Source organism: Pseudophryne corroboree, chromosome 6 (assembly GCF_028390025.1).
Source record: "Pseudophryne corroboree isolate aPseCor3 chromosome 6, aPseCor3.hap2, whole genome shotgun sequence".
NCBI classification, from domain to species: domain Eukaryota; kingdom Metazoa; phylum Chordata; class Amphibia; order Anura; family Myobatrachidae; genus Pseudophryne; species Pseudophryne corroboree.
The window spans coordinates 457,698,274-457,710,794 of record NC_086449.1 but is presented as its reverse complement, the minus strand read 5'-3'; the positions used below and the strand labels follow the sequence as shown (position 1 = coordinate 457,710,794).

General features: G+C 45.1%; 1 protein-coding gene across 1 annotated transcript in view; it reads left to right on the top strand.

Annotated features, from left to right (window-relative positions):
- MAPK12 (mitogen-activated protein kinase 12) overlaps positions 1-12,521 on the top strand; it is a 249,362-nt gene that overhangs the window by 47,524 nt on the left and 189,317 nt on the right. The window contains exons 2-3 of the mRNA XM_063927154.1: positions 7,349-7,478; positions 12,176-12,234. Coding sequence (XP_063783224.1) covers positions 7,349-7,478; positions 12,176-12,234 — 189 coding nt within the window. The remainder of the gene's footprint in view (positions 1-7,348; positions 7,479-12,175; positions 12,235-12,521) is intronic.

Sequence of the window (12,521 nt, the reverse complement as noted above, 5' to 3'; positions counted from 1 at the left end):
ATAAGTTTGATACCCTGGCTGAGGAGGACCTCATGTTTGCTCAATCGGTGCTGCAGAGGCGTCCGCACTCTCCCGCCCGGTCTGGAGCTTTGGTATAGACCCCATGGTCCTTTTGGAGTCCCCAGCATTCTCTAGGACGTATGAGAAAATAGGATTTTAATACCTACTGGTAAATCCTTTTCTCCTAGTCCGTAGAGGATGCTGGGCGCCCATCCTAGTGCGTACTGTTACTTGCAGTTGTATTGTTGGTTGTTGTTTTCGGTTACACGATGGTTGTGTATCTGTTATGTTCAGCTTGTTGCTATTTTTTCGTTCATACTGTTATCTGGTATTCCTGCTAATCCAGTTGTACTGTGTGTTTGTGGTGTGAGCTAGTATGTATCTCACCCTTAGTTTAACAAAAATCCTTTTCCTCTAAATGTCCGTCTCCCCTGGGCACAGTTCCTATAACTGAGGTCTGGAGGAGGGGCATAGAGGGAGGAACCAGTTCACACTCAGTCAAAGTCTTTTAGTGTGCCCATGTCTCCTGCGGACCCCCATGGTCCTTTTGGAGTCCCCAGCATCCTCTACGGACTAGGAGAAAAGGATTTACTGGTAGGTATTAAAATCCTATTTCTCTGACGTCCTAAGTGGATGCTGGGGACTCCGTCAGGACCATGGGGAATAGCGGCTCCGCAGGAGACAGGGCACAAAAGTAAAAGCTTTAGGATCAGGTGGTGTGCACTGGCTCCTCCCCCCATGACCCTCCTCCAAGCCTCAGTTAGGTTTTTGTGCCCGGCCGAGAAGGGTGCAATCTAGGTGGCTCTCCTAAAGAGCTGCTTAGAGTAAAAGTTTTATTAGGTTTTTTATTTTCAGTGAGTCCTGCTGGCAACCGGCTCACTGCAACGAGGGACTTAGGGGAGAAGAAGTGAACTCACCTGCGTGCAGGATGGATTGGCTTCTTAGGCTACTGGACACTAGCTCCAGAGGGACGATCACAGGTACAGCCTGGATGGGTCACCGGAGCCGCGCCGCCGACCCCCTTGCAGATGCTGAAGAGAGAAGAGGTCCAGAAATCGGCGGCTGAAGACTTCTCAGTCTTCATGAGGTAGCGCACAGCACTGCAGCTGTGCGCCATTGCTCTCAGCACACTTCACACCAACGGTCACTGAGGGTGCAGGGCGCTGGGGGGGGCGCCCTGGGCAGCAATGAAAATACCTATACTGGCTAAAAATACATCACATATAGCCTCTGGGGCTATATGGATGTATTTAACCCCTGCCAGGTTGTCAGAAAAACGGGAGAAGAAGCCCGCCGAAAAGGGGGCGGGGCCTATTCTCCTCAGCACACAGCGCCATTTTCCCTCACAGAACTGCTGGTGGGAAGGCTCCCAGGCTCTCCCCTGCACTGCACTACAGAAACAGGGTTAAAACAGAGAGGGGGGGCACTTATTTGGCGATATGATTATATATTAAGATGCTATAAGGGGAAAACACTTATATAAAGGTTGTCCCTGTATAATTATAGCGTTTTGGTGTGTGCTGGCAAACTCTCCCTCTGTCTCCCCAAAGGGCTAGTGGGGTCCTGTCCTCTATCAGAGCATTCCCTGTGTGTGTGCTGGGTGTCGGTACGTGTGTGTCGACATGTATGAGGACGATGTTGGTGAGGAGGCGGAGCAATTGCCTGTAATGGTGATGTCACTCTAGGGAGTCGACACCGGAATGGATGGCGTATTTAGGGAATTACGTGATAATGTCAACACGCTGCAAGGTCGGTTGACGACATGAGACGGCCGGCAAACAAATTAGTACCTGTCCAGGCGTCTCAAACACCGTCAGGGGCTTTAAAACGCCCATTTACCTCAGTCGGGCGACACAGACACAGACAGGGACACTGACTCCAGTGTCGACGGTGAAGAAACAAACGTATTTTCCTTTAGGGCCACACGTTACATGTTAAGGGCAATGAAGGAGGTGTTACATATTTCTGATACTACAAGTACCACAAAAAAGGGTATTATGTGGGGTGTGAAAAAACTACCTGTAGTTTTTCCTGAATCAGATAAATTAAATGAAGTGTGTGATGATGCGTGGGTTTCCCCCGATAGAAAATTATTGGCGGTATACCCTTTCCCGCCAGAAGTTATGGCGCGTTGGGAAACATCCCTTAGGGTGGATAAGGCGCTCACACGCTTATCAAAACAAGTGGCGTTACCGTCTCCAGATACGGCCGCCCTCAAAGAGCCAACTGATAGGAGGCTGGAAAATATCCTAAACAGTATATACACACATACTGGTGTTATACTGCGACCAGCGATCACCTCAGCCTGGATGGGCAGCGCTGGGGTGGCTTGGTCGGATTCCCTGACTGAAAATATTGATACCCTTGACAGGGACAGTATTTTATTGACTATAGAGCATTTAAAGGATGCATTTCTATATATGCGAGATGCACAGAGGGATATTTGCACTCTGGCATCAAGAGTAAGTGCGATGTCCATATCTGCCAGAAGATGTTTATGGACACGACAGTGGTCAGGTGATGCAGATTCCAAACGGCACATGGAAGTATTGCCGTATAAAGGGGAGGAGTTATTTGGGGTCGGTCCATCGGACCTGGTGGCCACGGCAACAGCTGGAAAATCCACCTTTTTTACCCCAAGTCACATCTCAGCAGAAAAAGACATCGTCTTTTCAGCCTCAGTCCTTTCGTCCCCATAAGGGCAAGCGGGCAAAAGGCCAGTCATATCTGCCCAGGGATAGAGGAAAGGGAAGAAGACTGCAGCAGGCAGCCCATTCCCAGGAACAGAAGCCCTCCACCGCTTCTGCCAAGTCCTCAGCATGACGCTGGGGCCGTACAAACAGGTGCGGTGGGGGGTCGTCTCAAGAGTTTCAGCACGCAGTGGGCTCACTCGCAAGTGGACCCCTGGATCCTACAAGTAGTATCCCAGGGGTACAGATTGGAAATTCGAGACGTCTCCCCCTCGCAGGTTCCTGAAGTTTGCTTTACCAACGTCTCCCTCCGACAGGGAGGCAGTATTGGAAACAATTCACAAGCTGTATTCCCAGCAGGTGATAATCAAAGTACCCCTCCTACAACAAGGAAAGGGGTATTATTCCACACTATATTTTGGTACTGAAGCCAGATGGCTCGGTGAGACCTATTCTAAATCTGAAATATTTGAACACTTACATACAAAGGTTCAAATCAAGATGGAGTCACTCAGAGCAGTGATAGCGAACCAGGAAGAAGGGGACTATATGGTGTCCCTGGACATCAGGGATGCTTACCTCCATGTCCCAATTTGCCCTTCTCACCAAGGGTACCTCAGGTTCGTGGTACAGAACTGTCACTATCAGTTTCAGACGCTGCCGTTTGGATTGTCCACGGCACCCCTGGTCTTTACCAAGGTAATGGCCGAAATGATGATTCTTCTTCAAAGAAAATGGACGATCGCCTGATAAGGGCAAGGTCCAGAGAACAGTTGGAGGTCGGAGTAGCACTATCTCAAGTAGTTCTACGACAGCACGGGTGGATTCTAAATATTCCAAAATCGCAGCTGTTTCCGACGACACGTCTACTGTTCCTAGGGATGATTCTGGACACAGTCCAGAAAAGGGTGTTTCTCCCGGAGAAGAAAGCCAGGGAGTTATCCGAGCTAGTCAGGAACCTCCTAAAACCAGGAAAAGTGTCAGTGCATCATTGCACAAGGGTCCTGGGAAAAATGGTGGCTTCTTACGAAGCGATTCCATTCGGCAGATTTCACGCAAGAACTTTTCAGTGGGATCTGCTGGAAAAATGGTCCGGATCGCATCTTCAGATGCATCAGCGGATAACCCTGTCTCCAAGGACAAGGGTGTTTCTTCTGCGGTGGCTGCAGAGTGCTCATCTACTAAAGGGCCGCAGATTCGGCATTCAGGACTGGGTCCTGGTAACCACGGATGCCAGCCTGAGAGGCTGGGGAGCAGTCACACAGGGAAAAAATTTCCAGGGAGTGTGATCAAGTCTGGAGGCTTCTCTCCACATAAATATACTGGAGCTAAGGACAATTTACAATGCTCTAAGCTTAGCAAGACCTCTGCTTCAAGGTCAGCCGGTATTGATCCAGTGGGACAACATCACGGCAGTCGCCCACGTAAACAGACAGGGCGGCACAAGAAGCAGGAGGGCAATGGCAGAAACTGCAAGGATTCTTCGCTGGGTGGAAAATCATGTGATAGCACTGTCAGCAGTGTTCATTCCGGGAGTGGACAACTGGGAAGCAAACTTCCTCAGCAGGCACGACCTCCACCCGGGAAAGTGGGGACTTCATCGGGAAGTCTTCCACATGATTGTGAACCGTTGGGAAAGACCAAAGGTGGACATGATGGCGTCCCGCCTGAACAAAAAACTGGACAGGTATTGCGCCAGGTCAAGAGACCCTCAGGCAATAGCTGTGGACGTTCTGGTAACACCGTGGGTGTACCAGTCGGTGTATGTGTTCCCTCCTCTGCTTCTCATACCCAAGGTACTGAGAATTATAAGACGTAGAGGAGTAAGAACTATACTCGTGGCTCCGGATTGGCCAAGAAGGACTTGGTACCCGGAACTTCAAGAAATGCTCATAGAGGACTCATGGCCTCTGCCGCTAAGAAGGGACTTACTTCAGCAAGTACCATGTCTGGTGCCTCCAGTGGCACTGTGGGATCTCAACGTAGTTCTGGGATTCCTCAAATCACATTGGTTTAAACCGCTCAAATCTGTGGATTTGAAATATCTCACATGGAAAGTGACCATGCTGTTGGCCCTGGCCTTGGCCAGGCGAGTGTCAGAATTGGTGGCTTTGTCTCACAAAAGCCCATATCTGATTGTCCATTCGGACAGGGCAGAGCTGCGGACTCGTCCCCAGTTTCTCCCTAAGGTGGTGTCAGCGTTTCACCTGAACCAGCTTATTGTGGTACCTGCGGCTACTAGGGACTTGGAGGACTCCAAGTTGCTAGATGTTGTCAGGGCCCTGAAAATATAGGTTTCCAGGACGGCTGGAGTCAGGAAAACTGACTTGCTGTTATCCTGTATGCACCCAACAAACTGGGTGCTCTTGCTTCTAAGCAGACGATTGCTAGTTGGATGTGTAGTACAATTCAGCTTGCACATTCTGTGGCAGGCCTGCCACAGCCAAAATATGTAAATGCCCATTCCACAAGGAAGGTGGGCTCATCTTGGGCGGCTGCCCGAGGGGTCTCGGCTTTACAACTTTGCCGAGCTGCTACTTGGTCAGGGGCAAACACGTTGAAAAATTCTACAAATTTGATACCCTGGCTGAGGAGGACCTGGAGTTCTCTCATTCGGTGCTGCAGAGTCATCCGCACTCTCCCACCCGTTTGGGAGCTTTGGTATAATCCCCATGGTCCTGACGGAGTCCCCAGCATCCACTTAGGACGTCAGAGAAAATAAGAATTTACTTACCGATAATTCTATTTCTCGTAGTCCGTAGTGGATGCTGGGCGCCCATCCCAAGTGCGGATTGTCTGCAATACTTGTACATAGTTATTGTTACAAAAATCGGGTTATTATTGTTGTGAGCCATCTTTTCAGAGGCTCCGCTGTTATCATGCTGTTAACTGGGTTCAGATCACAGGTTGTACAGTGTGATTGGTGTGGCTGGTATGAGTCTTACCCGGGATTCAAAATCCTTCCTTATTGTGTACGCTCGTCCGGGCACAGTATCCTAACTGAGGCTTGGAGGAGGGTCATGGGGGGAGGAGCCAGTGCACACCACCTGATCCTAAAGCTTTTACTTTTGTGCCCTGTCTCCTGCGGAGCCGCTATTCCCCATGGTCCTGACGGAGTCCCCAGCATCCACTACGGACTACGAGAAATAGAATTATTGGTAAGTAAAATTTTTTTTAAATCCGATTTTAATGCAACCCAGAGCAGGGGTCTTCAACATGTGGAACTACACTTTCTAGCATGCCCTGCAACAGTTTTACCATGCCTTAATATCAAAACTATGGCAGGGTTTGCTGGAATATGTAGTTCCATAGAAGCTGGAGGGCAACAAGTTAAATACCCCTGCTATAGAGCTTTTGGAATTTTATCATTAAGGGCTAACTATTAACAAAACAATCTAATTGCCTAATTGGCATCCTTGCCAACCTGGCCCTGTGACATCTTTCTGTATGCCGATAAGTGCCTTTGTCTGATGTATCCTGCCAGTCATACCGTATCCAGTCACACTTCACAATGACTATTGGTTTTGCTCTATAGTCACCAGAAAATGTGGTAATATGTGTAACATGCGGAACACAGTGCTGCTGGCAGTATCAGAGGAGTCAGTGCAGTAACTGAAAGAGCAAAACAGTCCACCTGCCAGAATAGCAGGTCTCCAAGGAAGCTATCCAGTGACACACTTTCACCTTCCCTCTGAGATTACAGCTCCTATACTATGCAACTGATATAATAGAAATATATAGGGCAGTGAGGCTGAGAAGCCATGTACTTGCTGAGTAGAAAACCTGAAGACACCTAGCAAGTATGCCACAGAAAAATAGCCTGCTAACACTGGCTGGGATCAAATAGATCATGTTCTTTATATCCTTATATTCATCCAAACTGCAGAATATATCCGTGCCTCAGAAGTGCAATTGGGATATAGTAATGCTCCTCATAACACTATAGGGGTGAATACATGAATAGTCTGCAAATTGTTCCCAAAGGCATTTTAGGCCAAAGAGGAATTCTGTTTGGATCATACATTGGGGCAGATGTATTAAGCCGGGAGAAGTGATAAGTGTGAGGTGATGACAGTTAGGAGACGATTGGCTGGTGCGTTATCACCTTCTTCTTAACACTGCTTTATCACTTCTCCGGGCTTAATACACACAGTAGGGGAGATTCAAATGTTTGAAAAGTCAGTTGGGAGTCTGTTTTTTCCTATCTAATAGACAGGAAAAAACAGACACCTAACCGACTTTTCAAACATTTGAATTCCACCCAGTGTGTCCCATTAGTGTCTGTTGCTATGAGATCAGGTAGTTACACAAGCACAGGAATATAGTAAGGTTTGCCCCTCTGGTGATTGTATATTTCCACGGTCACTTTTCTGCTGCATGAGGCGCACAGGTTGTGTTGGATAAGGATTAGGAGCTGTTGCAGGTCTGTATGTACCAAGTTAGAAGCAAAACCTTTCTTGTTTGTTTGACGTGAAACTAGTGGAAGTGAAGAAAGTAGAAATGCAGCTAATCGCACAAATCCTATAAGGTTTAGAATGTTATGTGTAATAGAAACAAGACTATGCTGGAGAGTCATTGTGTTTGTGTGTACTTATGCTTTTTCAGCTTTTTCAGTGGTTACATAATCTGACATGTAATTGCATGTTTGTGTATTACAGCTCTTCTATTGACAATAGAACTGGAATAAAAGTGGCCATCAAGAAGCTGTACCGTCCTTTTCAGTCTGAGCTCTTTGCAAAACGAGCATATAGGGAGCTGAGACTTCTGAAGCATATGCAACATGAGAATGTAAGTATCTAATTAGCAGTTTCTGTGGTAGATTCTTATGCCGTGTGGAATAATACACTGACAACAACAATAAAGTGCTACTGATTTTATGGCAGTCGAGTAATTGTTTTGTGGTGGGGACGATAATGACTCTTAAAGCTACTATTACCATGTTCACATATAAATTCCTGTTTTGCCCCAAATGTCAACCCTTGTTGGTACTTGAACGATTGTGACTATTTTCCCTTCATGGAAAAGACCTGGATGTGATATCAGGTGAGAGCGGAAGATGTCTTCTGCCCTTACAGCACTTTTATGTTTTCTCCAACCTTTGTTTGTTATGTACTGTAGGGTATTTTGTTTAATGCTGCATAGTACCCTCGCGGGCTTGCTCGCCATGCTTCGGACCCGGTGTCTCGCTCCGCTTCACTCGCCACAGGTTACTATTCCAAATAGTTGGTGACGTTGACCCAGTGCATTGTGGGAAAGGTCCTCTCCACGAAGGGAATCAAGACGCTACCATACCAGAACATAGCTACATACTGATATTTGAAATCTGGTCACTCCTCATGGGCTGATTATGACAATTGGCCTTTGCAAATCCACTTTATAATATGGCTATTCACATGGGTAGTCAACTTAAACTTATCGGGCTATTTGGTTCCAAAGCCTTGGTCACTGTGTCCTGTTTAATTGATCATCATGCAACGACTGTTTGATTCCATTTTTGTACATGTTTGACATTTTATGCACACACTTGATTTTTGAGCCACACCCATGGTAGTACAGGACAATTTGTCGATATTGCTGCCGCTGCACACATGTAGCCACGCCAGTATCTCCCTGTGAAGTAAGATATTTGTGTTGTTTTATTCTGCCAAACCATAAAATGCTTGAAATTAGCTAGTTATGCTAACTAATCCAGTTTTCCAGCAACACTTCATAATTTTAAATTGGCAATAAGGATAAGTCATGCAGGCACATTGTGTAACATCACTGGATGTCTGCTACAGAGTCATGTAGCATATTCACCAAATGAAGAAACTCGGCAGGGAGGTTTTTCCAAATATCTTGGAGAACTGACCACATATCATCTGTGAATGTAGGCTTGCTCAAATCCTTCTGTCTCTTCATGTAATCCCAGACAGACTCAATGATGTTGTGATCAGGGCTCTGTGGGGGCTATATGATCCCTTCCATGACTCCTTGTTCTTCTTTACTCTGAAGATAGTTTTTTAATAACATTGGCTGTATGTTTGGGATCGTTGTCCTGCTGCAGAATATATTTGGAGCCAAACAGACTGATGGAATTGCATGATGGATAAGTACCTGCCTGTATTTCTCAGCATTGAGAACACCATTTAATCCTGACCAGATCCCCAACTCCAGTTGCTGAAATGCAGCCCCAAACTTGCAAGAAACATCCACCATGCTTCACTGTTGCCTGCAGAGACTCATTATTGTACCACTCTCCAGCACCTTGGCGAACAAACTGCCTACTGTTATTGACAGATATTTCAAATTTAAACTTTGCAGTCCAGAACACCTGCTGCCATTTTTCTGCAACCCAGTTTTAATGGGGTTTTTTTTTTTTTGCATAGTTGAGTCACTTGGCCTTGTTTCCACATCGAAGGTTTGGCTTTTTGACCACAATTCTTCTATGAAGACCACTTCTGGCCAATCTTCTCTGAACAGTAGATGGGTGTTCCTGGGTCCCACCGGTTTTTTGCCAGTTCTGAGGTGATGGCACTGCTGGACATCTTCATAATTCGAAGGGAAGTAAGCATGATGTGTCTTTCATCCTTGGCCGACCACTGCGTCTGCGGTCTTCAACGTTGCTCGTTTCTTTGTGCTTCAATGCTGAGAAATACAGGCAGGCACTTATTCATCATGCAATACCATCAGGGAGGTGTCTGTTTGGCTCCAAATATATTCTTCAGCAGGACAACGACCCATCTTCAGAATAAAGAAGAACAAGGAGTCCTGGAAGTAATCATATGCCCCACACAGATCCCTGATCTCAAAATTATTGAGTCTGTCTAGGATTACATAAAGAGACAAAAATTTGAGCAAGCCTACATCCACAGAAGATCTGTGGTCAAGATGAAAACCTCCCTGCCGAGTTCTTTTATTTGGTGAATATGCTACATGACTCTGTAGCAGACAACCAGTGATGTTACACAATGTGCTTGCATAATTTTTATATTTATTGCAAATTAAAAATATGACGTGTTGTTGGAAAGTTGCATTAATTAGCATAACTAGCTAATTTCAAGCAGCTTTATGGTTTGGCAGAATAAAATAATACCAATATCTTACTTCACAGGGAGATACTAGTGTGGCTACATGTGTGCAGCAGCAGCAATATTGACAAAAACTGCGTGTATGGCTTCCTAGAAGAATTGATGCTGTTTTGCAGGCAAAAGGTGGTCACACCAAATATTTTCTTGATTTAGATTTCACTTCTGTTCATTCACTTTGTATTCCATTAATTGATAAAAATAAACTATTAATACCTCTATTTTTGAAAGCATCCTTACTTTGCAGCATCATTTCCATACCTAACTAAAACTTTTGCGCAGTACTGTGTGTGTAAAAAATAAAATAAATAATAATAAAAGTGTGTGTATGTATGTGTATGTGTGTATATATATATATATATATATATATATATATATATATATATATATATATATATATATATATATATAATATTATTTTTTGGAAAGTTTAAGTTCTTATAGAATGATTATTTTTACTCACTTTACCAATAATGAAGTGCCCTGGCTCCTTGTTACAGTTTGAGGACATTTCATTGCTGTGAAATGTTTTTAATATTTTTACATCCTGTTACCATGGCGACAGTGACACCACATAAGACAGCATAATGATTACATTCTGTAGCATCCACTAACCTTGAAATAGAATCTAGTACAAAGAGAAAGATCTGTACAGAAACCCTATTCCTTCTATATATATTTCTCTAGGATAACATTGTGCTTGTCGTGTTACCATTGTTGTAAGTCCTACAGAAAAGGTCTATAACATCTAGAACAGTACTGTTCTGGTTATTAAAGAAGTCAAACTTCCAGCTTCCTGTACCTTGCCGCCCCCCCTCCCCTCCCACACAAAAAAAGGGTTATAGAATAGTAGTCCTATATGTAGCCTGATGTAACAGGCTCAAAAGTTCTGAATATATCAATCTCTTAAATAGGGAATGTTGCTGTATTAAACCATGGAGATAAACTTCGTTACTTCTCAACCTGCAAACATGTTGATGATAATTAAAAAACCCCCACAAAATAGCTAATACATTATCCCATCAGTATTGTGGGCTGGAAATCCTCCAAAGTTTTTGGTTAAAAACTTGGATTGCAGTAATATGAGTTACTGTACTATAATTGTTCCTGCCACTGTGCATTATTACAACCCCTGGGCATCCCTTGTTGGGCGGGCTCCATGTAATTACAACACTGCTGTACAGAAAGAACATAGACCAGTACCCAGGAAAAAAAGTAATACTTTTAAAATCCAACACACTGGATCACAGTGTTCATGTAGACAGTGTACCTAACTGATAACGGAAAGAGGTACTCTGATACAGTTATACCGCATTCAGATCGCAAATGCCGGATCCCACCCGGTAAAAGAAACGTGTACTTACCGGGTGGGATCCGGCATTTGCTCCCCTCTGCTGGCTTTCCGACCCAGCAATATACCGGGTCGGTTGCCATAGCAGCGGAGGGGCGCAGCAGGGGCGGGGGTGGAGGCGGCGCTGGGAGATGAGCTCATCTCCTGCGCCGCCTCTCCCTATGCTGTGAATGGGAACCGTGTCGCATCGACGCGGCTCCCATTCACACTGCACCTGACCCGGTATTCAACCCGGGTATAATCCTTCTTTTATACCGGGTCGAATTACCGGGTCAGGCGACCCGCTAATTCCGGCAGAGTGCTTTCACATCGCACACTGACCCGTGTCGACACGGCAATATGCCGTGTCGATACCGGGTTATTTGTGCGATGTGAAAGGGGTAGCTTTGGCAGGGCGGTTTGACCATAGTCTTTAATTTAATTAATTTTTTTTAACCTCATATTCTGCATTCAGGCCTTACTCATGGTTTTTATGCACTTGTCTAATCCTCACAAGTGAAGCTGTTGCCCAGAAAAGAAGGTAGACATCCACTGGAGCTCATTTGCAACTGTGTACACGCATCAAGCCTATACACAGTAATGAGCAATAGCGACGCTGGCGCCATGTTTCTCTAAGTACATGAAATACAGCTGACGGCAGATACACGCCCTGAAAAACGTCCATGACTCTCCTGCGTTTTTGCTGCCATTCCCAGTTACCATGCCCCCAAACTGTCCCTTCCTGTCAATCACTCTGCGTAAAAATGCTCAGTGTGAGCGCTATCGCAAAGGCACCTTGACACACATGCAGTGCAGCCACAGAACATGCGCAATAATCACTCAGCTGCCTGAACATCGGCATTGCATGCAAACATGAATTAGACCCCCAGAGTGTTATTATCCACTCACTCCTCCCCTTGTCACAGTTTTCCTGTCTCATTCGTAGCTCAGGCCATTTGCATACAGTGTATATGGAGGGAGCATAGGAAAATGTGTTTATTGTACATTTATATGTAGATTTTAAATTGGTTTGCTTACTTTTACCTCCTAATAACATTTGCTAATTCTTTGTACCATAACCTTTGCAGGTAATTGGGCTGCTGGATGTATTTACACCTGACCTGTCACTGGAGAAGTTCAATGACTTGTAAGTTTTTCCCCTATTTAATACCAAGGGGGAAAATGGAATAGGGTGTGAGAATCAGAAAGTGAGAGATATTGGTAAAATTCTCCTGTTTTTTTAAAGTGGCAATCATTAACATTGCAAAATCAACCTGGTTTTGCCATGTAAATGATTGCCACTTTAAAAAGGAGAATTTTACCAAAATCTCTCACTTTCTGATTCTCACACCCTAATACATTTCCCCTCAAGTGTTAAGTCTGGTTTACGAAATCCTAGTGACTGAATAGGCGAATGTAGTAGTGGTATTTGGA